This window comes from Dendropsophus ebraccatus, chromosome 9 (assembly GCF_027789765.1).
Source record: "Dendropsophus ebraccatus isolate aDenEbr1 chromosome 9, aDenEbr1.pat, whole genome shotgun sequence".
Classification (NCBI taxonomy): domain Eukaryota; kingdom Metazoa; phylum Chordata; class Amphibia; order Anura; family Hylidae; genus Dendropsophus; species Dendropsophus ebraccatus.
The window spans coordinates 92,558,599-92,586,094 of NC_091462.1; the positions used below are offsets into that span (position 1 = coordinate 92,558,599).

At 46.5% G+C, this 27,496-nt stretch overlaps 1 protein-coding gene across 1 annotated transcript; it reads right to left on the bottom strand.

The window, feature by feature from the left end:
* Nucleotides 1–14: 14 nt before the first annotated feature.
* LOC138800382 (cilia- and flagella-associated protein 251-like) lies at nt 15–27,235 on the bottom strand. Its single transcript, XM_069982016.1, has 21 exons — nt 27,230–27,235; nt 27,016–27,130; nt 16,124–16,145; nt 15,307–15,325; nt 15,087–15,131; nt 14,593–14,691; nt 13,832–13,870; nt 13,679–13,729; nt 13,369–13,416; nt 13,178–13,225; nt 12,032–12,094; nt 8,418–8,456; nt 7,775–7,825; nt 7,465–7,512; nt 7,274–7,321; nt 6,189–6,239; nt 1,442–1,489; nt 1,088–1,129; nt 762–797; nt 431–478; nt 15–276 (listed from the first exon to the last, which is right to left on the bottom strand). Exons 2-20 carry the CDS (start codon nt 27,097–27,099, stop codon nt 433–435), a joined length of 927 nt encoding a protein of 308 aa, XP_069838117.1. The 5' UTR covers nt 27,100–27,130; nt 27,230–27,235; the 3' UTR covers nt 15–276; nt 431–432.
* Nucleotides 27,236–27,496: the final 261 nt, after the last annotated feature.

Below are 27,496 nucleotides of genomic sequence, written 5' to 3' on the forward strand. Positions count from 1 at the left end.
AAGTGAGATGCCGGAGAGGTAGGAAATGTAACACCTTTTTAGTTACCTAGAAAACCCCTTTAAGGGGGCCTCCTCCAGACTCCTCTAGGTGTTGTGAGTGTCCTGTCCTCCTATTTCCGATGGTAAAGGGGGGCTCCTCCTCCCCCATATGAGGTAAATGTTTCCTCCTGATCTTATGGGCGTCTCATTTACCCCTTGATGTTACAGACGCCTCCTCCTCCAGACGACTCCAGATGGTCGGGGTGTCTTCTCCTCACACTGGGGGCGCGATGTTACCTAGATGGGAGATATACCAAGCAAAGTGTTAACAGAATAGAAACATGATGGAACTTTATTAATAATCACAGTTACATATATAATCTCCATATGAAAATACAATCAGGAAACAGTGATCTGCAGCCTGAGGTGTGATGAGATTTTGGTTACTCACTTTTACTCCTCCTGGATGGTGCAGCAGCAGCAGAACAGCGCCCGCAGTCTATAAGGGAAAGAAAAGAAGCGGCATGACTTTCCTGAGATCAGACACGTCTTCTGGGGACACAGCAGTGATGGGAGAATAGACTGGAGAGAGGGGCATCAGAGCGATCCTAGTGGGTGGGATACAGGGGGAATATGGCGGCACCATGTATTGGCTGTATTATATACATGAGGCCTTTGTTGGGTTATTATATGTGACTGGTAATATATAGTGATGACATGAGGAGGTGCAGTGCAGCAATAGCCGTGTGGTGTCATGTAAATGTATCATCACTTATATTTACCTGGATAAGATGGATCTCCTCCTGCTGCTGCTTCTGCTGAGGAGAAATGACCAAGAAATGGTCAGAAATAAATGGTTAGTGTAAGAAACCCGAATTACTGAGCACATTATATAGAAACAATATAAAGGAAATGTATTCTTGTATCCATCAGCTCCTGCAGCTACATATATTACAGTCAGGACTCAGCAATATAATATTCTCCATTACCCACAATAGAGATGTGAGCCCACCACCAAACAGAGCACCCCCTATCCTCTCGCTCTATACAGGATGGGAAATAACAATAATCCCTTGCATTTACAATGTTATAAGCTTTGTTTACTTACCTGGGGATCTCCATAGCCTTCTCCTCTTCTTCCTCTTCTTCTCTGTATATAGAACATGAACCAGCACAGATATAAATATATTGTTATATTACACATTGTATAGCTTATCCTATAGTATAGTATAGTACTATGTATGGCAGCTACTGCCAACAAAGCTATAGCGTGTATGGGGACCTTAATAACTCTCTCACAGTGTCAGCAGTTTGGAATGTGAATATATGCCAGTCAAATAAATGGAAAAATATGATTTTATATCTAACTAAAGCGCCCCTGTCCTGTCCTCCCACCTCTCCTCTCTCTATACTGGATGGTAAAAAACAAATACATGCATTCATAGTACATGTGATTCCTTACCCGTTGATGTCGTCAATCTGGTCCTCTTCCTTCTCTTCCTCCACTTCACTGTATGTAGAACATAAACCAGCTTTTTTATATATATGTATATATGGACATTTATTAAAGGGGTTGTCCGGCGCAAAAAAATTATTCACAGAATAACACACAATACAAAGTTATACAACTTTGTAATGTATGTTATGTCTGTGAATGGCCCCCTTCCCCGTGTCCCACCACGGATCGGAGACCGTGGTCGGCACGTGACAGGTATGTATAGCGCACCACACTTCCGGGTACACGGGTGGGGGTGGTGGGACACGGGGAAGGGGCCATTCACAGACATAACATACATTACAAAGTTGTATAACTTTGTAATGTGTGTTATTCTGTGAATAATTTTTTTGCGCCGGACAACCCCTTTAAGACCGGTGTAAATCCAGCAGGACTAAGGGCCCTATTCCACCTGACGATTATCGTTTGCATAATCGTTAACGATTAAAGATCTCAAACGACCGCTATTGCGAAAGACCTGAAAACGTTCACTCATTTCCATGGAACGATAATCGTTACTTATGATTGTAATTGCGATAGTTTTTCTTCGCTATTTATTCGCTATTGTGTTCGTATCTATTGCGAACGACCGAACGATGTCTTATTCAATGTGAACGATTTGCGAACGTTTTGCGAACGAGCAACGATAAAAATAGGTCCAGGTCTTATAAAGCGATCAACGATTTCTCGTTCGGTCGTTAATCGTTAACTGCATTTCAACCGAACGATTATCGTTTAGATTCGTACGATTTAACGATAATCTGAACGATAATCGTCTGGTGGAATAGGGCCCTAAATTAGTCCCCAAAGGAGACCACACCTTCTCAAGCCCCTTATGTCTGCAATGCCACAGAAAAGGCAAAAAACTGGGATTTTTCCATTGTGTTCGCATGGGCCGCACATTCATATATCTGACCCATAGTTTTTGGGCATATGCAGGGCCGTATTTTCCACTATGCACACGTGGTCTGGTACCTAGGGCAGCACCTTGCAGGGGGGCAGCATCAGGGAGGAAACAACTTTTTTGTTTTTATTTTTTTAGTCCTCCACCTCGCTTTAGACTTGCCAGTAAATCTATCTGGTGTCTTTTCAAAGGGGGAAGGCCGGTATGGTGGTATTGTTCAGGTCTGGTATGGTGGTGTTATCTAGTCAAAGTATGGCCATATTGGTCAGGTTTGGTATGGCGGTGTTATCCAGTCACAGTATGGCGGTATTGGTCAGGTTTGGTATGGCGGTGTTATCCAGTCACAGTATGGCGCTGTTGGTCAGGTTTGGTATGGCGGTGTTATCCAGTCACAGTATATCGCTGTTAGTCAGGTTTGGTATGGCGGCAGTGGCGTAGCCACCGTGGTCGCGGGGGTCGCCGCCGCGACCGGGCCCGCCACAAGGGGGGCCCGCGGGGCCCCCCGATCAATCACTCTTGTGACCGCAAGCATTGTTTTGCTTGCGGTCACAAGAGACTGGCTCCGTCTTTCCCCGGCTTCTGCGCGGCTGCCGGGGGTGTCGCGTCTTACCCCCGGCAGCGCGCGCATCCCAGAACTCCCTGCGCGCCTTGGGCCCTGACTTCCGGTTTCCGGCGCGCAGGGAGTTCTGGGATGCGCGCGCTGCCGGGGATAAGACGCGACACCCCCGGCAGCCGCGCAGCAGTCGGGGACAGACCGAAGGCGAAGGAGTGAGGATCAACGTGGGAGCGCGATGTCAGGTGAGTTAAGTTTTGTTTTTTTTATCAGCCTGTACGGGTGGGGGGAAAGAGGGGGACATCTATGAGGGTGGGGGGAAAGGAGGGGGGCATCTATGAGGGTGGGGGGAAAGGAGGGGGGCATCTATGAGGGTGGGGGGAAAGAGGGGGCCATCTATGAGGGTGGGGGGAAAGGAGGGGGCCATCTATGAGGGTGGGGGGAAAGGAGGGGGCCATCTATGAGGGTGGGGGGAAAGGAGGGGGCCATCTATGAGGGTGGGGGGAAAGGAGGGGGCCATCTATGAGGGTGGGGGGAAAGGAGGGGGCCATCTATGAGGGTGGGGGGAAAAGAGGGGGCCATCTATGAGGGTGGGGGAAAGGAGGGGGGCATCTATGAGGGTGGGGGGGAAGGAGGGGGGCATTTATGAGGGTGGGGGGAAGAGGGGGGCATTTATGAGGGTGGGGGGAAAGGAGGGGGCCATCTATGAGGGTGGGGGGGGGGGAAGGGGACCATCTATAAGGGAGGGAGGAAGGGGACCATCTATAAAGGGAGGAAGGGGACCATCTATAAAGGGAGGGAGGAAGGGGACCATCTATAAAGGGAGGGAGGAAGGGGACCATCTATAAAGGGGGGGAAAGGGGACCATCTATAAAGGGGGGGAAAGGGGACCATCTATAAGGGAGGGAGGAAGGGGACCATCTATAAGGGAGGGAGGAAGGGGACCATCTATAAAGGGAGGGAGGAAGGGGACCATCTATAAAGGGGGGGAAAGGGGACCATCTATAAGGGAGGGGGGGAAAGGGGACCATCTATAAGGGAGGGGGGGGGAAGGGGACCATCTATAAGGGAGGGGGGGGGGAAGGGGACCATCTATAAGAGAGGGGGGGGGGAAGGGGACCATCTATAAGGGAGGGTGGGGGGAGAGGGGGCCATTCATAAGGGAGGGTGGGGGGAGAGGGGACCATCCATAAGGGAGGGTGAGGAGAGAGGGGGCCATCTATAAGGGAGGGGGTAGAGGGGGCCATCTATAAGGGAGGGGGTAGAGGGGGCCATCTATAAGGGAGGGGGTAGAGGGGGCCATCTATTTGGGGGGGCAACATAGGGGGAGAGGGAATACACAGAGGGGGGCATATATTATTAGGAGGTCACATAGAGTCAGGGCTACCCACTAAATGAGGGTGTAAAGGGGACAGTACAGATGTGCAGTGTGTAGAGAGATGGAGATGGTGTCAGAGTGTGGAGCCTAATATGTCTGTCTGGCAGATTCTGTGGATTCGTGGCTCGGAGAAGTTCTCATAACGGCCTAGGACGGATGGAGAAGATGATGAAAAGGAAAGAACTCCGATCAGAAAAGACGTCTCCTGTGAGTCACCTGATATAACTGCAGTGTAATGTATATGGTGTATAGAGCCTGTGTAGAGCTGGGGCCACCTCTATATGACTGGATGAGGTGATTTAGTGTACTGGATTTGGTCAGTAACAATATGGTGGTGATGGTAGTGGTTGTGGTGTGGCGGTAATGTTTCCTCCCTATATACTGGTATTACTGGTAATATTGGTCTCAGTATACAGGATTTGGTCGGTAACAGTATGGCAGTAATAGGTAATATCTGTCTTGGTGTGTGTGTGTGTGTGTGTGTATGTGTATATATATATATATATATATATATATATATATATATATATATATATACAGTGGTACCTTGGTTTAAGAGTAACTTCGTTTAAGAGCGTTTTGGTTGAAGAGCTCACAGTTTTTCAAAATTGTGACTTGGTTTAAGAGCATTGCTTTGGTTTAAGAACTTCCTGTATTGGGTGGGAGCGCGAGTGGAGAAGGGGCATGGCCTGCATAGCGGGGTCTACAGCACTGTACTCTAAACACCTTCCAAATCATAGCAGATCCCCTTCAGGCTGGGGCTTACATCAGGGGACAGGACTGTGTGTGGGGGGGTAATCTCTCCATAGCTGTAACCCCTCTCTCCCCGGACAGAGAGTGCTGCATGTATGTGCCCACATCTGCCCTGCTCATTCCTTCATACTCCCTGCAGTCTCTGTCCACCCTTGTGTTTCCCATCCTCTTCATTACTGTACAGTACAGAATAATAAATATATTTGGGGTGTGGAACCAATTGTCTGCATTTACATGATTTCTTATAGGAAAATTTGCTTTGGTTTAAGAGTGGATTTGGATTACAAGCACGGTCCTGGAACGAATTATGCTCATAATCCAAGGCACCACTGTGTATATATATAATATATATATATATATATATACACACACACACACACAACAATAGCATCACTTGGTCGTGAAAGGAGGGGGGGGGGGGGGCCCAAGTTGGCCTCTCGCACCAGGGCCCAGGAGACATTAGCTACGCCCCTGTATGGCGGTGTTATCCAGTCACAGTATGGTGCTGTTAGTCAGGTTTGGTATGGCGGTGTTATCCAGTCACAATATTGTTGTGTTGGTCAGGTCTGGTAGGGTATGGCCGTGTTATCCAGTCACAGTATGGCGGTGTTATCCAGTCACAGTATGGCGCTGTTAGTCAGGTTTGGTATGGCGGTGTTATCCAGTCACAATATTGTGGTGTTGGTCGGGTCTCGTATGGCGGTGTTATCCAGTCACAGTATGTCGGTGTTGGTCAGGTTTGGTGTGGCGGTGGTAAATGTGAGGCCTGGAGCTATTACCTACCAATCCACCAATCCTGTGGTGAGAATTCCCTCAGACAATATGTAGACGGCTCTAATCATTGATGCAATGTGGAAATTTGCTTATGTTTTAAGCAGTTAAAAACTGTAAAATAAACTATTTATACAATGTTTCTACAAGTAGAGAAATGCATTGAAACCACTCTCCCAAGATGGGGCGTCTTCAGGTTTAGTGCCTAGCGCAGCAGCAGCTGGTAATACGACCCTGGGCACATGTAGATATACAGAGTTTCAGGTGAGGAGTTTATGAGCACTGATGCCATTGGACTCCTATATCCACCCAGAGAATACAGATGGGTGGTTGTATCTCTGCTGCTTCTACTTACATGATGGTCTCCAGGCTCGGGATCTGCAGGCCCAGTGGGTTCTTGTCATCCCTGTAACAGAGAACAGATGTTTGGTTTCAGAAAATATTATTTATTGTTCTCTTTCAAGAAGAACATGAATTTCATTGCCAATATTTATTAACCCCTTGTTGTCACTGCCAGTTTCCCCCTTATCATCGTTGCCCTGTTTTTCAATTCTGACATGATGAACTTATTACATGGCAGAAACTTGTTACATGGCAGTAACTTATTACAGGGCAGTAACTTATTACATGGCAGTAACCTTTTTTATGTATCTAAGTGATTCTGAGGTTTCCATGACACATCGGGCTTTATCTAAGTATTAAATTTTCGTTGATACATTTAATGTTTTTTGTAAAACAAAAATTCTTGAACAGCTAGCATTTAAGATGACATTCTCTACTTGTATACAAAAGATAACTTTTGCTGTTATTTTGCAAAAAATGTATCTACTATGGGAAAAACACCACAAAAATCTAACAAAAGAAAAAAATAAAATTTTGTAAAATTTTAAATAACTCCAAACACTAATTTTCGTAGGCGTCTTGTTTAAAAGTGGCACTCTAGCGAAAAATGTGTTCTAGTTAACTAATGTCACACAGTTATACAGATTTGTAATTTACTTCTTTTCAAAAATCTCAAGCCTTCTAGTACTTATCAGCTGCTGTATGTCCTGTAGGAAGTGGTGTATTATTTCCAGTCTGACACAGTGCTCTCTGCTGCCACCTCTGTACCTGAGAGGAACTGTCCTGAGCAGTAGAAATTCCCAATAGAAAATCTCTCCTGCTCTGAACAGTTCCTGACGCAGACAGAGGTGGCAGCAGAGAGCACTGTGTCAGACTGGAAAGAACACACCATTTCCTGCAGGACATACAGCAGCTGATAAGTACTGGAAGACTTGAGATGTTTAAATAGAAGTAATATAGAAAACTATATAACTTTCTGACGCCAGTTTGTTTGAAAGAAAAAACTTTTGCTGCAGTGTGCAGTGTTCCTTTAAGGCGAGACCCCCCTCCCCTTACGAACATGTTTATGTGCCTGATATTTTGCTATGAGATACTTACTCCCAATCCTCCATGTCCTCCGCGTCCTTGCTGGTGTCGTCATCGCTCCTGTTAGTGATAGAATAGAGAAGACAGAAAATATAATTTTATCTCTACCTAGAGCGCCCCCTGTCCTGTCCTCCCACATCTCCTCTCTCTATACTGGAAGGAAAGAAACAAAACTTGCAGTCACAGTACTTGTGATTCCTTACCCGTGGATCTCCTCAGTCCAGTCCTCTTCCTCCTCTTCCTCCTCTTCACTGTATGTAGAACAATGTAAATAAGGGGACATTTATTAAGGACATTGTAAATCCGGGGGGCCCTGTACCTGCCACACGGTGGGTGCAGAAATCTATACCTGCTCCGGAGCCGGTGTAGATTTCTGCCATGACTTACCTCTGTTTTTAGGCGTAAGCCATTATATTAGTTATAAAAGGAGGCCGCACCTTTTCTCCGCCTCTTCAGGCCCCTTACGTCTGTCATATGCCACAGAAAAGGCGACAATCTGCTGCTTCTACTTACATGATGGTCTCCAGGCTCGGGATCTGCAGGCCCAGCGGGTACTTGTCATCTCTGTAACAGAGAACATGTATTTGGTTAGGATCATTGTTACTTTGTCCCTTTTAAAACTTTCAGAATTTTCAATTCCCACATGATAAACTTGGCAGAAACTTTTTTTATCTAAGTGATTCTGAGCTCATTTTCTAATCTGCCCCCATAAAGGAGAACCCCAGTGGGAAAAAAAAAGTTTTTAAATCAACTTCTGTTAAAATGAACTTAGAATTTAAAAATGTGATTTCTTTTTTTCCCCATTTTCTCTATTAGTCGTGTTCTGTACATAGCAGCCGGTGTTGGCAGAGAAATGCAACTCAGTATATTCCCTGATTCTGCCGTTTTTAGATGTGTCACATACGTGGCCCTAGAGTGCTACCTGTCTCACACATAGGTCTTACACACCAAGCAGCACCTAGTGGCCCCTGTCATTTAGGACATTATATAGGCCTCATATCAGTTTGCAGAGGACTTAGGGGGCTAAAATACTTCTGTGTGACAATTGAGTTTTTTATTGGTGCATTCTGGGCCCCATGTGACTCTCTGATCCCTCTTTATTCCATGCTGTTATGGGGTGAAGCAGGTACATGCTTTTTTCATGTAGTGTGAATACCTGTAAATCCACGGTGCGTTCATCACCTTCTTCTTCCACCTATTACATGACAAGAGAAAAAAATTATAAAGGAGATATTAGTCAGTCCTATGTGCCGCCTATTGGGGGAGGTTTCATCCAAACTAGAAAATTAGAAATACACTGGCCTAGATTTATTAAAACAGATGATCCGGCTTTGACCCCTTCAAGACTGAGCCCATTGATGCCCGGATGTCCGGGTCAGATAATGCAATGTTCCTCCTCGCCTTCTAGGAGCCATAGCGCTTTTATTTTTCCACCTACAGGGCTGATTGGGGTGTAATTTTTTTGCGCCATGATCTCTAGTTTTTATTAATATCATATTGGTGTAACAGAAAAATTTTGATCGCTTTTTATAAATTTTTTTCTGATATATAATTTTAAAAAATCAGCAATCCTGGTGTTTTTCCCTCATTTACGCCATTCTCCGTGTGGGAACATTAATGTTCTATTTTATTAGATCGGACAATTCCACACGCTATATTATAATATGTGTATTTATTTATTTTTTTAATATTTTTATTTTTAAAATGGGCAAGGAGGTATAATAAACTTTTATTGGAGGGGTTAAAAGGTTTTTTTTAATACTTTTAAAAACTTTTTTTTAATTATTATTATTTTTTTTACACTTTTTTTTTTATTTAAAACATGCAATCATTAGATTGCATATACTGATCAATGCTATGCCATAGCATAGCATAGATCAGTGTTATCGGTGATCTATGCACAGAGCCTGCCTGAGAGCAGACTCTATGCATAAATCACCTATCCGACAAGACGGAGGTAAGTGACTTAACCCCGCCTGTCGGTAAAAGAGATCGCCATGCTGCGCGATGCTTTAGATCATGGCGTTTAAGGGGTTAATGACAGACAGCTGTGCGATCGCAGATGCCTGTCATTATGCTGGGCTCCCGGGACACTGATGTGTGTGGGATCGCTCTCACTGCAGCGGTCCCACACACATCAACCCCCTTAGTGTACATTCTTACTACACGGGGTATGTGCAGTAGGTACGCATATATACAAATTACTAACGTGAAGGGGTTAAATGTGTTGTTAGCAGCGGGCATTGGGATTGCAGTGATTTCCCTGGATTTCTGGCCCTGGGCCCTGGATCTTTGCACACAGATGCGGTCAGGGAGAATAGTAGACAGGGAGCGGTCAGTTCCCTGCTCAGCCAGTTACTCACAGCATGCAGATACCTCAGGCCTGCAGCCTATGATCCGCCAGCATGTGATCCCTGCATGAATCTACATGATGAGATGACGTCTTTCAGGTGTTTTTGTATTATTTTTGTGACAATTGTGAACAAAATCCTGGTTAAAGTATGTTTGAAGTACAATATCTGAGTACACCTTTGATGAAAAATATGTAACAAGATTTTTTTTTAACTAATGGACATTTTTTACCATACCCAAGGTGATGTTGTAAGGCGTCAGATCCCTCCTTTGTGCCTGAAAGTGTCTTAAAGGTGTGGCCTAACCTCTGAAGTGCCACCCCTTCCCTAGCCCTGCTTCCCTCCTTAGACCCTCCCCTACCATCTTGACTGTTGTTTTGGCTTGGCCCTCAGTCATGATGATAGAGGAGACTTAGTTAAGACTAGGGGCCCTATTCCACAGGCGGAGCAGGGCCCGATCAACGATGTACACGAGCACCGATCTGCTAGATCGGCGCTCGTTTACTGGGCCTATTCCACGGCCCGACAATCGTTTAGTGAGGGCTGCAAGGACATCGTTACCGGTGACCTTGCAGCGCTTGTTTCATACATTACCTGTCCAAGCGCAGGTCTCCTCCTTCTCCCGATCCCGCGCCGCAGCAGCTTCGGAGCGGCTTGTTTGAACTGACAGACCGCTCAGCCAATCACTGGCCACAGCAGTCCTGGCCAGTTCAGTTCAGACAGGCTGCTCCGAAGCTGCTGCGGCGCGGGACCTGGAGGAAGAAGGAGAAGACCTGCGTCTGGACAGGTAATGTATGGTGCAGCTGAAATCGCCCATCGCGCACCGCTATTCCATGTAGCCATGCGCGGGTAGCGACCGATGATTTTAGGTTTGAACCTAAATGAACGATCAGACGATGACACGATCATCGGCTGATCGTTCTCTCTATTCCATGGAGCGATAATCGGGTATCACCTGACCAGCTGGGCCCCGCCTCCTGGACACAACTAAGAGTTTGAATTTGAAGAAATTCAGTGCCTGGAAATATCGCCTTGTGTATGTCTAATTGGTTTGTACTCCTGTATCCAGCTCTGTCTGTGGTTTATATTTATTGGCATTCTTTTTATTTGCAGTAAAATGTCGGAGCCGGATGTTATGTGAAAGTCTCTACTAGGGATGGTCCGAACCGAGTTCGGTTCGGGTTCGTACGAACTCCAACCCTCGGTAATGATTCCCGCTGTCTGCCCGCTCCGTGCAGCGGGCGGATCCAGCGGGAGGACCGCCTGGAAAAATGGGATGCAGCCATAGCCATAGGCTGTATCCCATTTTTCCAGGCGGTCCTCACGCTGTATCCGCCCGCTGCACGGAGCGGGCAGACAGCGGGAATCTGATGCCGAGCGTTCGGGTTCATCCGAACCCGAACCTCGGCAGGTTCGGACCATCCCTAGTCTCTACAATCAATGCTTTGTACTTCTTGGTGTTTTCTTCACCTTGGGACTTTGATGCGTGCTCTAGGTACGGTGTCTTTTCTTTATATACATGTATGTGTTGTGTTTTGTTACGGTTTTTGTTTTTCACATTATAATTCATGTGATTGAGGCCGACTTAACACCATGGCAGTTTTTGGGAAACAGCCACTGCAGTTTTTGAGCCAAAGCCAGGAGTGGATCCGGCAGGGAGGAGACATATAAGTGCCGCCTTTCTTTTACCCATTACTTTTAATCCACTTCTGGTTTTGACTCAAAAATTGCAGCGGCAGTATTCCACAAACCTGTGGGGAAACACTGTGTGAATCCAGCCTCAAAGAGAGACCAATGATCACATGATCTACTATGGGAAAAACACCACAAAAATCTGACAAAAGAAAAACATGTACTTTAATCAAAATGCTACAAAGTTTACTAAAAGAAAATGAAAGTAATGTAAAATTTAAAATAACTCCAAACACTGTAATTTTCGTAGACTTGTTGTTTAAAGGGGCACTCCAGAGAAAAATGTTTTCTTTCAAATCAACTCATGTCAGAAAGTTATTCAGATTTGTAATTTACTTCCTTTCAAAAATCCTAAGCTTTCTAGTACTTATCAGCTGCTGTATGTCCTGCATGAAGTGGTGTATTCTTTCCAGTCTGGCACAGTGCTCTCTGCTGCCACCTCTGTGCCTGACAGGAACTGTCCTGAGCAGTAGCAAAATCCCCAAAGAAAACCTCTCCTGCTCTGGACAATTCCTGACACAGACGGAGGTGGCAGCAGAGAGCATCATGTCAGACTGGAAGGAATACACCACTTCCTGCAGGACATACAGCAGCTGATAAGTACTTGAGGACTGGAGATTTTTAAATAGAAGTAATTTACAAATGTATTTAACTTTTTGACACCGGTTTGTTTGAAAGAAAAAAAAAACTTTTTTGCTTGTGTACCCCTTTTGGATGAGATACTTACTCCTCAAAGTCCTCATCATCCTCTGTGTCCTCCTCGTCCTCCTCGCTGATGTTGTCGTCGCACCTGTTAGTGATAGAATAGAGAAGATAGTGAAAACCTAACACACATTAGAGACTCATTCACACCATGACATCAATTTTCTGAAAATGTCTTAAAGCAGTAGAAAATCCCCAGAGAAAACCTCTCCTGCTCTGGACAGTTCCTGACACAGACAGAGGTGGCAGCAGAGAGCACTTTGTCAGACTGGAAAGAAAACACCCCTTCCTGTGGTAAATTTTGGTTGATACATTTGATGTTTTTTTGTAAAAAAATAATAATTTTTAAACAGCTAGCATTCACACATGGCCACAAAACCGGCCACTGCAGGTTTTGAGCCAAAGCCAGGAGTGGATCCGGCTATTTCTTTTACCCATTACTTTTAATCCACTTCTGGTTTTGGACACAGAGTGAGTCCAGCCTCAAAGAGAGAACAATGATCACATGATCTACTATGGAAAAAACACCACAAAAATCTGAAAAAAAAACCCCAAACATGTAATTTAAACAAAATGATACAAAGTTTATTAGAAGAAAATGCAAGTAATGTAAAATTTAAAATAACTCCAGATACTGTAATTTTCGTAGGCTTCTTGTTTAAAAGGGGCGCTCCAGCGAAAAATGTTTTCTAATCAACAGGTGTCAGAATGTTATACAGATTTGTAATTTACTTCTTTTCAAAAATCTCAAGCCTTCTAGTACTTATCAGCTGCTGTATGTCCTGTAGGAAGTGGTGTATTATTTCCAGTCTAACACAGTGCTCTCTGCTGCCACCTCTGTCCCTGACAGGAACTGTCCTAAGCAGTAGAAATTCCCAATAGAAAATCTCTCCTGCTCTGGACAGTTCCTGACGCAGACAGAGGTGGCAGCAGAGAGCACTGTGTCAGACTGGAAAAAACACAACATTTCCTGCAGGACATAAAGCAGCCAATAAGTACTGGAAGACCTGAGATGTATAAAAAAAAGTAATATAGAAAACTATATAATCTTCTGACACCAGTTTGTTTGAAAGAAAAAACTTTTGCTGCAGTGTTCCTTTAAGACGAGACCCCCCCCCCCCCCCCCTACAAACATGTCTATAGGACTGAAATTTTACTATGAGATACTTACTCCCAATCCTCCATGTCCTCCGCGTCCTTGCTGGTGTCGTCATCGCTCCTGTTAGTGATAGAATAGAGAAGACAGAAAATATGATTTTATCTCTGCCTAGAGCGCCCCCTGTCCTGTCCTCCCACATCTCCTCTCTCTATACTGGAAGGAAAGAAACAAAACTTGCAGTCACAGTACATGTGATTCCTTACCTGTGGATCTCCTCAGTCCAGTCCTCTTCCTCCTCTTCCTCCTCTTCACTGTATGTAGAACAATGTAAATAAGGGGACATTTATTAAGGACATTATAAATCCGGGGGGCCCTGTACCTGCCACACGGTGGGTGCAGAAATCTATACCTGCTCCGGAGCCGGTGTAGATTTCTGCCATGACTTACCTCTGTTTTTAGGCGTAAGCCATTATATTAGTTATAAAAGGAGGCCGCACCTTCTCTCCGCCTCTTCAGGCCCCTTACGTCTGTCATATGCCACAGAAAAGGCGACAATCTGCTGCTTCTACTTACATGATGGTCTCCAGGCTCGGGATCTGCAGGCCCAGCGGGTACTTCTCATCGCTGTAACAGAGAACAGATATTTGGTTAGGATCATTGTTACTTTGTCCCATTTAAAACTTGTAGAAAATGTTATTTAATGCTTTTTTCATGTAGTGTGAATACCTGTAAATCCACGGTGCGGTCATCACCTTCTTCTTCCACCTATCACATGACAAGAGAAAAAAATATAAAGGAGATATTAGTCAGTCCTATGTGCCGCCTATTGGGGGAGGTTTTATCCAAACTAGAAAATTAGAAATACACTGGCCTAGATTTATTAAAACAGATGATCCGGCTTTGACCCCTTCAAGACTGAGCCCATTGATGCCCGGATGTCCGGTTCAGATTAATGCAATGTTCCTCCTCGCCTTCTAGGAGCCATAGCGTCTTTATTTTTCTACCTACAGGGCTGATCTCTAGATTTTATTTATATCATATTGGTGTAACAGAAAAATTTTGACCGCTCTTTATAAAAAATTTTCTGATGTATAATTTTAAAAAATCAGCAATCCTGGTGTTTTTTTCCCCCTTATAAGGGTTTTTTAATACTTTTCAAATCTTTTTTATTTTTTTTACACTTTTTTTACTTTAAAAGGAACCTGTCACCCCCCGTGCCGGGGAGAAGGCCGCGCGACCCCCCACTAAAGCCCTGGATACTTACCTCATCTCGCCAAGTCCCATTCCTGGGGCCGGTCCCGAGACAGAGATATCCCCGTCCGAAGCCCAGCGGGCGCGCTGCTGAGATGAGTCCGATGCCCATAGAGAATGAATGGAGCCGTCATTCTCTATGGGCGGTTGACTCATCTCCCCGCCCCCGCAGACATGTCTATGTGACTGATGTAACAATTATATTACTATATTATATTGCACTATGAAATAATTACTCCTCAAAGTCTTCATCATCATCCGTGTCCTCCTCGTCCTCCACGTCCTCCTCGTCCTCCACGTCCTCCTCGTCCTCCTTGCTGATGTCCTCCTCGCTCCTGTTAATGATAGAATAGAGAAGATAGTCAAAACCTAACACACATTAGAGACTCATTCACACCATGACATCTATTTTCTGGCAGAACTTTATCAAGAGAAATGAAATGTCCTAAGCAGTAGAAAATCCCAACAGAAAACCTCCCCTGCTCTGGACAGTTCCTGACACAGACAGAAGTGGCAGCAGAGAGCACTGTGTCAGACTGGAAAGAATACACCACTTCCTGCAGGACATACAGCAGCTGATAAGTACTGGAAAACTTGAGAGTTTTAAATAGAAATAATTTACAAATAACTTTCTAACAGCAGCTTGTTTAAAAAATTTTTTTTACTGGAGTTCCCCTTTAAAACGAGACCCCTCCCCTGAAAACATGTTTATGTGATATGAGATACTTACGTCCAATCCTCCTCTTCCTCCACGTCCTCCTCATCCTCCTCGCTCCTGTTAGTGATTTAATAGAGAAGATAGTAAAAACCTTACAAGCATTAGAGACTCATTTACACCATCAGTTTATTCAGAGACGTCCTCTCAGCAATCCTGCAGTGATGATCGGTGTCTATAGGGGAGGAATTACGGGGTCACACAAGTGTTACATTTTCAGTAAAGATTTACTTACCCGAAATCCGATTCTTCCTCTAAAGTAAAGAAAAAAAAAAGAAAAATCGTTAGTTTTAAATGTTATATAAAATAATAATAATTTTCCCTATTTGCCTTAGATTTAGGGACGTGCTTTATATATTGTAGAGACACAAACTGTAGTTGGGAAGTTTTAAACCCTTTTTTTTTCATTCTAAATGACAGAACTCCATAATATTTTTGTCACCATAACAATAAGGCGGCTTGTTTCTTGCAGAACAAGTTGCCCCCTGTTCTTTTCTGTATACTATTATATTGTAAGGTGATATAAAATATTTTTTCGTGAACAATATCCCTTAATTTTGCCCTTTTGAGGGTTGTTACGGATCTTCCGGCATACAATGTGTCTGTTAAAGGAGAAGTCCGGCGTTTTTTAAAATTCATCAGCACTTACCTCTCCCTGTGCCCGCTGTGAGCGGTGGGACCGGCCTCAGGACCCCCCCAGAACGCGTTTTCCCCTGAGTTGTGATGATGTCAGAGGAAAAGGCCTGTCCCAGCTGATGGACTGGCGGCTCAGCCAATCAGTGACTGGAGTGGCGTCCCGCCCCTGTCAATGACTGGCTGAGTGACCAGTCCATCAGTCGCCTTGTGTTGTATCAGCACTGGGAGTCCTGATGCCGGTCCGCCGCTCACCATGGGCACCGGAGAGGTAAGTTCCTACTTGTAATCAATTTCCCCCTGCCAGCTGCTGAATTTTATAAAATGCCGGTCTTCTTCTTTAACCTTATGATGTAACATGTGATGAGATGTCAGACATGAAATCTACAAAGATGATATTATAGACAGGAGACACTCACCCTCGATGTTGTCCTGTCCTCCCTGAAATAGGAAATAGAGAGAGTAAGCAGAGTGCGATGGATATGGATATGAGGAAAGTGCAGTGTTTGGAGAAGGAAGGAGTGTGTAGAGCGGCGTAACTGCAGAAACCTATACAAATATGGGTGTGGAATACCAAATGGATCCCTAATGGATGCAAAATATTTCACAACCCCATCACTATATAGATCCGAGATGTATTGTACCCCATGGCGGTCCAAGTAGTTCCCATCCTCAAGTGTTCGCAGCCAAGTGTGGGGGGGCTGAGTTGCCCAACAGGGGGGATTCAAGTGGGACATCACCAAAGTCCAAAATGGACCTGGCAGCCGTCCATATCTTCCTAGCTCCTCTGTGGGCAGGTAAGAGGCGGCACGATGAGTCGTAGGGGAGTGTAGAAAGGACCACAGCGACACAGACGCAAGAAAATCGTGTAAATATATTCCAGAGAATCCAGGTGTTTGCAGGGGCCCGGGGGCCCGGAAATGTAAGCTGTCCAGCTATGTAGTACAGATAAATGGTTGGCTCGGCCATACCAGCATTGTGTTTGGGTCCCTGCAATTTGGCCGTCTGCTGCTTGGACCTAGAGGAGCCCCAAATGAATTTTATGATAATAGAGTCTAATTCTGAGAAGTTTTAGATAAGGGAACATATATATGCTGAAGGACATACAGACATTTGGGCAGGACCATTATTTTTACAACTTTAAACCGTTCCGCAACCAATAAATGACATAGAAGTGGGTCCACATTTACAGGCAGGACCTGTGAGAATTGGCTCGTGATGTGTATTCCCAAATACTTAAGACTGCCAACCCCCCTCAGTCCCTCCACCGCCTGTCCCATAAGATGGCTGCTTGTAGGTTCTTTTGCACATTTACCATTTCCAGTGACATTTCCAGCAATGGTCTGCAGACAATCTGCGCTGAGCCTTATACACCTCCTGCACTCACTATTTTATTGCATCATTTTTGACCGCGTCATTTTAGGCAGTTTTTTTCCAAGGGTTTTTAGTGTCTTTCCCCCCATACAGATATATATTTTTTCCAAGCATTTTTTCCCTATAGTGACACCTAAGGCGAACCGGCTGGAAAACAATGGCATACTATGAGCCCGCCTACTCGCTGACTCTTCATAAACATTACTCGGGCGCTGTCATAATGTTGGGGTTCGACAGCGTAAACTGAACCCGAACGCTCTGTGATTGATTCCCTGCAGCTGCAGAAGTTTGATGCCGCCCTAGGGAGTAATCTAACTTGAAAACTTGGATACGGCCACAGACTGTATCCATGTTTTCCTGGCAGCCCTAGAACGGCATCCAACTTATGCAGCTGCGGGGAATAAAACAGAGCGTTTGGTTTCTGCTTACGTCATCGAACCCCAAACTTTTGACAGGTTCACTGAACACCAGCAGAGACGTATCTCCAGGCCGCTGTGAGGGGTAAAGTACCGCCACCACTGCACCCAGCCACCTCATTAGCATAACAATAAAAAGTACAAACCCAGCGCCACAGATACATATAATGCAGGTGGATTAGTAATCAGTGTCCTCCGCCCTATAGGAACATAGCAGCAGGTTAGATTCCTCACAGGTAATAACCTTATATGTGATGTCACTTATGCGGCCTGTGGATATATTTATTAATATCCCCATCCAATACACATTGGGGAGGAGGATGGAGATCAGGGGTGGGGAACCTCCGGCCCGCGGGCAGCATCCGGCCCCTGAGATCTCCTGATGCGGCCTGCGGCTCTTCTCTGACGTGCACCGCTCCGGTGGGGCAGGAGTCGGCATACACAGCATCCTCCTGTCTCTGTGACAGCTGCCAGACACAGGTGGATGCTGTGAGTGCTGTCCCCTTCTCCACCAGAGCGGCGCACGTGTTCCTCCGTATGACGTTATTTCATCGCTCACCACCTGCAGGAGAATACGGGCAGCGGCTAGAAGGGAGAGAAGAGGACCTGGGCAGCGTGGGAGCAGAGGAAAGGTGAGTGGGATGTTTATTTTTTATATTTGAGACAGACACTGGGGGTTAACTAGAGCCACCAGGGGCATGAATGGGGGCGGAGTTAACTAGATGCACCAGGGGCATGACTGGGGGCGGGGTTAACTAGAGGCACCAGGGGCATGACTGGGGGGGAGGTAACTAGAGCCCCCAAGGGCATGACTGGGGGGGGGGGGGGGGTTAACTACAGCTACCAGGAGCATCAATAAGGGGTTAACTAGAGCTACTAGGGACATCAAAAAGGGGTTAACTAAAGCGACCAGGGACATCACTGGGGGTTAACATTAGCGATCAGGGGCATCACTGGGTTTTATTAGGACTACCAGGGGCATCCCTGGGGTCTTATTAGGAGTACCAGGGGCATCACTGGGGGTTTATTAGGACTACCAGGGGCATCACTGGGGGTTAACTCTTGCTACCGGGCATCACTAAGGATTCACGTCATATACTAGAGGCATCACAGAGGGTTAACTACAATAGCAGGGGCATGAGGGTAACAATAGTTTGTCTTGCCCTGGGTGTTGCTAGCCCACGCTACAAACTGCTGCGCACAGTATGTGGCCCTTGAATGATTTTATTAATGCCCGAGAGGCCCTCAGGGCCGGCCTTTGGGGTGTACGATCTGTGCGCTTGCACAGGGCGCCTCACTCCCGGCCAGCTAGGGGGCGCCTCGTCAGACAGAGAGCTGCACTGCACATCTAACTTAGATATAGAAGTTAAATGTGCTGTGTGTCTGCAGGAGCGCCCCCCCCCCCCCACAGCTGGTCGCCTCCCCGTATACCATAGTGTTCGGTCTGGGCGCTCCTGCAGACACACGGCACATCTAACTGCTGTTACTAAGTGAGGTGTGCAGTGCAGCTGTCTGCCGGAGCGCCCGTGCCTGGTCGGGTGGTGGATACTGTGGGGTGTCTCCTGATAATAGGGTCTGGTCTCAGCCAGAGAAGAGAGGGAGAAGGGGGCGGTCGGGGAGACCCTGGGGCTTCCACCAGATTGAAACCAGAAGCAGGTTCAGTCCATTAGGAGAGAGTGGGGAGAAGCTGTGTGTGCACCATAACCCTCCTTATACAGGTGCATATAAGAATGGAGAACATGCAGCATTCCAGTATGTGCTGCACATTCTCCATCTCCTGCATTCCTCCGGAGATTCCTCCTTCCTCCACTGTCGGGTCAGAGAGGAGGGGGAGGGACTAACAGTACAGCAGCCTGATGGGGCCAAACAGCAGCTCTGCACCCTGAAGCCTCATGCTGCCTACTCTGTGCTGTGCATTCCCTGTCTTCTCCTCTCAGTGGCCCCCCTCATCTCCTCTCAGTGTCCCCCTCATCTCCTCTCAGTGGCCCCCCTCATCTCCTCTCAGTGTCCCCCTCATCTCCTCTCAGTGGCCCCCTCATCTCCTCTCAGTGTCCCCCTCATCTCCTCTCAGTGACCCCCCTCATCTCCTCTCAGTGTCCCCCTCATCTCCTCTCAGTGGCCCCCCTCATCTCCTCTCAGTGGCCCCCCTCATCTCCTCTCAGTGGCCCCCCTCATCTTCTCTCAGTGGCCCCCCTCATCTCCTCTCAGTGTCCCCCTCATCTCCTCTCAGTGTCCCCCTCATCTCCTCTTAGTGTCCCCCTCATCTCCTCTCAGTGTCCCCCTCATCTCCTCTCAGTGGCCCCCCTCATCTCCTCTCAGTGTCCCCCTCATCTCCTCTCAGTGTCCCCCTCATCTCCTCTCAGTGGCCCCCCTCATCTCCTCTCAGTGTCCCCCTCATCTCCTCTCAGTGTCCCCCTCATCTCCTCTCAGTGGCCCCCCTCATCTCCTCTCAGTGTCCCCCTCATCTCCTCTCAGTGTCCCCCTCATCTCCTCTCAGTGTCCCCCTCATCTTCTCTCAGTGTCCCCCTCATCTCCTCTCAGTGTCCCCCTCATCTCCTCTCAGTGTCCCCCTCCTCTCCTCTCAGTGGCCCCCCTCATCTCCTCTCAGTGGCCCCCCTCATCTCCTCTCAGTGGCCCCCCTCATCTTCTCTCAGTGGCCCCCCTCATCTCCTCTCAGTGTCCCCCTCATCTTCTCTCAGTGTCCCCCTCATCTCCTCTCAGTGTCCCCCTCATCTCCTCTCAGTGGCCCCCCTCATCTCCTCTCAGTGTCCCCCTCATCTCCTCTCAGTGTCCCCCTCATCTCCTCTCAGTGTCCCCCTCATCTCCTCTCAGTGTCCCCCTCATCTCCTCTCAGTGGCCCCCCTCATCTCCTCTCAGTGGCCCCCCTCATCTCCTCTCAGTGGCCCCCCTCATCTTCTCTCAGTGGCCCCCCTCATCTCCTCTCAGTGTCCCCCTCATCTCCTCTCAGTGTCCCCCTCATCTCCTCTCAGTGTCCCCCTCATCTCCTCTCAGTGGCCCCCCTCATCTCCTCTCAGTGTCCCCCTCATCTCCTCTCAGTGTCCCCCTCATCTCCTCTCAGTGGCCCCCCCTCATCTCCTCTCAGTGTCTCCCTCATCTCCTCTCAGTGGCCCCCCTCATCTCCTCTCAGTGTCCCCCTCATCTCCTCTCCGGGTCCCCCTCATCTCCTCTCAGTGTCCCCCTCATCTTCTCTCAGTGTCCCCCTCATCTCCTCTCAGTGTCCCCCTCATCTCCTCTCAGTGTCCCCCCTCATCTCCTCTCAGTGGCCCCCCTCATCTCCTCTCAGTGTCCCCCTCATCTCCTCTCAGTGTCCCCCTCATCTCCTCTCAGTGTCCCCCTCATCTGCTCTCAGTGGCCCCATCATATCCTCTCAGTGGCCCCCTCATCTGCTCTCAGTGGCCCCCTCATATCCTCTCAGTGGCCCCCTCCTCCCCATAGTGCTGCCCCCCCCCCTCCCCTCCTCCAGCTGCATTCTTGTTCCTGCTTCTTACCCCTCCACAGCAGCCCCATGTTGGATGGAGAAGGTCTGACAGGTGAAAGAATTGCATGACAGATCCAGCCCAGAGGTCAGTGTATTGTATGATTGTGTGTAAATGTGTGTGATTCTGTATGTATGTGGTGTGTGTGTATGTATGTATGCTATTGTATGTGTAAGGAGTAGGAAGATATGTTTGGGGTAGGGTCACTTGTGGTTCATCTGCTGCAAATTTTGCACATGAAATGTCTGTGTGGTAAATGTGCCCCATATACAGGAGCAGCAGATGGGATAAGAAATCCCATCTATACAAGGCTATGTTCACACAACGTATATTTTCATAAAACCACGGCCGTTATATAACAGCTGTGATTTATACGAAGATGTACGCTACCTTGCTGTGTATGGGATCCCAGCCGGAGTGTATACACATAGTACATTTATACATACACATCGTATACACTCCGTCCGGGATCCCTAGCGGCACCGTAAACAACTGACATGTCATTGAATAGCGGCCAAAGAAAAGCCTGTCAGTGCACACAGTGGAGCTAGCAGCTACGGCCGCTCGCTCCATAGTGTGCTGGGGGGAGTTCTGATGCGGGCGCGTACGGATTTGCCCGCATTAGAACTCTGCGGCCCTAAAGATCATCTGGCTGGTCCTGCAGTAGCGGCCGGGATGATCGTTTCAGAGACCGGCCGTTCCATGGCCTGGCCTGGTCATGGAATGGCCGGTCTCTTACAAAGTGTGCACATAGCCAAACACAGCATGACAGTTTTCATCTGGGAAATACAGTGGATTTATTGCGGATTTTCCCATTTAATTCCTAAGATTGTCAAAATATGCAATAAATCCTGTGTGCTGCACATTTTCCTGTAGAAACACTGCAGATCCCCACTGCTAACAGCACGGGAATGGCGCAGAGAAAGGTAACAGACATAGCTTATTACTCTGTGCCCCGTGCCCAGTAGGGGGCTAGATGAATCTAACATGCTGACAGTTCCCCTTTAAAGTTATTGTACCAACTCACTTGCTGATTTTTTTTTTTACACTACCTGGTTGGCGCCAGCGCAGAGATCCTGTTGGCTCGGTCCATTTTTCAAAACACCTCTTAGTTCGCCGGTTTCTTCTTGTCCATCGGCCTGCTCTATGCACTAGAAGCAGACCCGGCGCCCCCAGTGTAACACTATCCCCTCCCCTCAATGATGCGCCTCCATCAAGATGAAGTCTCACCGCGTCACCGAGGGGAGGGGATATTGTTACACTGGGGGCACCGGATCCACTTCTAGTGCATAGAGCGGCCTGCTCTATGCACTAGGAACCAGGCAGTGTTTTAAAAAAAAATGGACGACATCACTGGGATCTTTGCAAAAAAACTGACCAGGTTCCTTAAGGGGTTAGAACACATTTGGACACACATGGAGATTAGATTACTACCCACACCATGCATTAAAATGTAGTAGATGGTGGGGGTTGTAATTGAATTGTCATGTGGGCCCAAATGTGTGAACAGGCCAACTGTCCTGCTCTGGTGGTCCAGTATATAGACCACCAGTACATAACCTGTGACTAGTATACTGGTGGTCCCAGGACCTGACTACCAGACTTGGAGGTTGCTTTGTGCATAATGCACCTATAGTAAAGTTGACTTCCAGTTGTGCATTTTTCTAATGTAATTTACTTTTGAGTTCAGCGCCAGAATATGTTTTTGATCGCTGAGTCCCCCTGTCGTGCATAACTAAGCAAAGGAGACACAGCTCCTCACTACATCAACATTGCACTGGTCTCCAGTGTGGTCTCCAACGCTTTGTAATTCTATGGCTCTGGGTCTCATGCTGGAGTCGGGTGATATGGAGGCAGTGGAAGGCTCCTCCCCTAATGCATACGTGTGCTGGGGTGAATGAACTGCTGCTCAGAAACATATTCTGGTGACAAATTCTAAAATTTAGTTTATTAGTAAAGTGGCATATAGCCTGTATGCGGCGTATGATGTCTGTGTGTATATATTTATGACTGTGTGTGGCATGTGACATGTACCCTGTGTGTGGCATGTGACATGTACCCTGTGTGTGGCATGTGACATGTACCCTGTGTGTGGCATGTGACATGTACCCTGTGTGTGGCATGTGACATGTACCCTGTGTGTGGCATATGACATGTACCCTGTGTGTGGCATATGACATGTACCCTGTGTGCTGGCCGATTATCAGTGCATTACTCTATAGAGATAACACTGCTGTGTCAGGTCAGTATTGTAGTGCTCTGACCGTTTGGGAACTCACTGCAGTATAGGTGTTTAATACATACTATTTGTCCAGCATATGGGCTGTTGTATATCATGGGATGCCCACTGCTGTGTGTTTAAGCCTTACGGTACAGTCACACATACCATATCTGCTACAGATTTTACACAGCCTTTAGGTGCTTTCTGTGATCTTTACTGCTTTAGAAATATTACAAGACTTCAACCCCCAGCATACCCTGATAGCTGTAATTTTACAGGACTACAACCCCCAGCATAGCCTGATAGATGATATATTACAGAACTACAACCCCCAGTATACCCTGATATCTGATATATTATAGGACTCTAACCCCCAGCATAGCCTGATAGCTGATATATTAAAGGACTACAACCCCCAGCATAGCCTGATAGCTGATATATTATAGGACTACAACCCCCAGCATAGCCTGATAGCTGATTATATTACAGGACTACAACCCCCAGCATACCCTGATAGCTGATATATTATAGGAATACAACCCCCAGAATACCCTGATAGCTGAAAAAGAATAGGGCAATTTTAACCACAATTATTTAAAAAATGTAAACTTTTATTTTATTACATTAAAACTAAAGGTCATTGTAGTTATGTGTATGGCTGGGGCGGTAGTTGTTTGTATGGCTGGGGGCTGAGGGGGTAGTTGTTTGTATTGCTGGGGGGCAGCTGTGCGTCTGGAGGGGTGGGAGGCTGAAGCAGCTTTATGTTACCTTGGGGGGGGGGGGGGGAGCCGAAAAAAGGTTTCGCACAGGGCGCCATTTACCCTAAGGCCGGCCCTGGTGGCCCTCGACATGGAAAAGGTTCCCCACCCCTGATGTAGATAGTAGTGAGCACCTTTGTATGTATTAGGCTCTATGTCAGGTGCGCTATACTACCCCTACTCGCCATACGCTACACCCAGGGTGGCGACTGTGCCACCTTTTTTTGTTTTGACACCCGGCTACAGCTGCCATGACAGCCTCACCTGACTATTCCTGGTGAATGGAACCAGTTGGGAATAAATGGTTGGGTGATCATAGGGCATTGGAGAGGAGAAGAATGGGGGAGGGGTCGCCTTTATTAGGGTGTTTATACCCCGACAGGTCCCTGAGTGAACAGGGGTAGTTTGGTGCACCTGACATAGGACCTATTAGGTAGACAGGTGCGGACAGCGACGACAGCTGCTACTATCTACATCCCCCTACAGTCTTTGACTCTCCCTTGTGGTTATAACAAGAAATAGTGGCATTTTTCCTGCCATAGATTTCTATAGATAGAAAACAACATGTGTGTGTGTGATACCATTTATTCCACCAGGTGGTCAGTAGAAATCCTTGCGTCCCATGAGAGAAGAATCACATGAATTGTAATGAAAAAGATGCAGAGGGAAAACACCAAATAATAATACATCTGTACTGTTACAATCCCAGGACGTTGCATGATCTATATTGGCCATGTGTACGGCGTTCCATATTTCCCCATTGATTCCCAGGTGATATCCGGACACAGCATTTATTTATTTTTTGTAAAACTTTCTTTATTAATTTTCCAATATACAAGAAACAGGGTTGTAGAACAGTAAAAGTATTCATAGACAGAATATAATGCCACCAATAAAATAACCTTCATAACATGTGAAATCACGTAATATAAGAGTGTGGTGGTGCGACTAGTGTAAGGCAAGATCATATCATGAAACATAGAAACACGTGTCTTATGTGCACACAGGTAAGTATTACAGCACTGTTCCATAGGGGGAGGACAAACAAGGTGGGTGGAAGTGGGGAGGGGGGTTGGGGATGAGGATGAGGAGGGAGGGGAGGGAAAACAAGAGCAGGGAGGGAGAAGTAGGAGGGAGGGCTAATAAAAGGAACCAAAACATGTCAACCAGACAGCACCAATGTATAGAAGAAAGTGCCGATACTTTAAGGTGGTGATAATGAGGGAAGAATTGCAGGTAAGTGTAATAGCAAGGCCCTTAGGTCCAATAATAGATAAGGTAACACCCGTGGTGCGGCCAGGCATTCCCCCTTGTAGCTATCTGTTCTGAATGCTGGAAATGTTTCCATCGTGTCCTTGTGTTGCACTGAGACTATTATCTGGTTGATGTCTGGAACTTTATCAGATTTCCAATTTCTCGCCACCATTAATCTCGCAGAGGTAAGAACATGGCAAACAATGGTAAGGGGAGGCAGGGGCAGCGTATCAAGCCGTAGGGACAGTAGTGCTACCTCCGGGCCCCATATAGGAGGGAAGTGACGCAGTTCCTGGATGTTAGTGTAGAGTTGGGCCCAAATCGGTTGGATGAGGTGACAAGTCCACCAGATGTGGAGTAACGTTCCTACCTGTCGCTTACATCTCCAACATGTGGAGGAGACTTGTGGATGTATTAGGGAGAGGCCATATGGAGTATAATACCAATGGTATAAGAGGGAAGTGCGTATATTAGGGAGGGGAGACTGTACAGCCTGTAAGGGAACATCTTTCAATCGGAGCGACCGGACACAGAATTTTTTAGACACTGATTATGGTTTATTCCCATTTTATGTGATTCCTGCTGCATTAAAGGGATACTTTGAGGAAAAATTTTTCTTTCAAATCAGCTGGTTTCAGATAGTTATATAGATTTGAAATTTACTTTAATTTACAAATCTCAAGTCTTTCCATACTTATCAGCTGCTGTATGTCCTGCAGGAAATGTTGTTTCTTTTCAGCCTGACACAGTGATCTCTGCTGCCACCTCTGTCCGTGACTGGAATTGTCCGGAGCAGCAGTAAATCCCCATAGAAAACCTTTCCTGCTTTGGACAATTCCAGTCACGGACAGAGGTGGTAGCAGAGAGCACTGTGTCAGACTGAAAAGAAACAACATTTCCTGCAGGACATACAGCAGCTGATAAGTGTGGGAAGATGTGAGGTTTTGAAATTGAAGTAAATTACAAATCTATATCACTTTCTGAAACCAGTTGATTTGAAAGGAAAATATTTTCGCTGGATAACCCATTTAAGGCTTTTGCCTCTTGCTAAATGTGATGCATTTTACTCCAATACAATCCACTGTAAGAATAAAACATGAAACACCAATCTCTATAAATCTTCCCCCAATGTGTAACCCCCATGTGTAAGCCTATGTGTGTGTCAGCCTAGCCTTACACTATGGGCTCTACAGTATAGCAGCTATTGGCCTGTAAGTGTATGTGAGACCTGACAACAAATCTCTGTGCATTGTACTATATACTGTATATATATATTTATGTAACATGACAGATCACACAGCAGATCCTGATCCAGTGATCACTGCAGGGACATCTGGATAAAGTCTTAGGCCCGGCCCATGGCTTATGTTTGCTCTGTGATTTCCCTCTATATCTCCACCTTATAGGAATATATTCCTTCCTATGTCAGCAGAGGTGGTGGAGATCACATAGCACACACAGTGCATGAGCCCGGCCATAGACCCCACCCACCACCCAGCAGTTATCATGGCCCAACTAAGCCCCGCCCCCTGCAGGGAGATGCCAGAGTGACAGTTGGAAATGGCTGAACATGGGGAATATGTCCCATCATGTGATCAGGGAGGAGTTTCTACAGGTACAGGACCCCCCACAATGTACACAGCCCCATCTCTATACAAACACCCCACAGTGTATCCTATCTGCTCTAATCCCCTGTGTATTGTGTCCTGTACATATAAATCCCACCCTGGTGACCACCTAGTCAGTCCTTTCCTTTCCTAACCCTGTATTGGATGGTACATTGTGACTTACATATCGCCGATACACTACTGGAAAGTCCATGTCCTCTAGGGGCTGGTCCATATCCAAGTAGACGATGTTCGGCTCCTCCTCCATCTCAAAATCCTCAGTATGTCGCAAAATCCGCCTATGTTTGTGAGAAAATAAAATATTACATGGAAAAAATTGATTAAAAATGCAAAAAAAAACAACAAAATACCAGGAGCCCATGAATACGCATACTTACACTCCAACTCCTAACAATGGTCTGAAGTCTCCTGTATATGTCATCAAGATGCCATTGTTTGTTTTTTCAATAATCTTTATTTAAACATTTTCCCTATACAAAAGGTTGTAGTGAGCGTATAATGTGATATCATACTATACTATTTTATTATTAGTTTTATTTAAGGACAATAAGTGATTGTTATTAGTAATTATTATTACACATCTCCCAATACTTTCCTGCCTGCTCGGCCTGTGTACGGCTCAGGTCACTGTGGGGTTTAGTGGT

Excerpts from the sequence above, each read along its gene's own strand:
- LOC138800382 (XM_069982016.1), bottom strand. The coding sequence starts at position 27,099 with ATGGAGGAGGAGCCGAACATCGTCTACTTGGATATGGACCAGCCCCTA. Across the intron at positions 12,095-13,177 it reads GAGGACATGGAGGATTGGGA|GTGCGACGACAACATCAGCG; the intron begins GTAAGTATCTCA and ends TATCACTAACAG. Across the intron at positions 7,322-7,464 it reads TGGACTGAGGAGATCCACGG|GAGCGATGACGACACCAGCA; the intron begins GTAAGGAATCAC and ends TATCACTAACAG.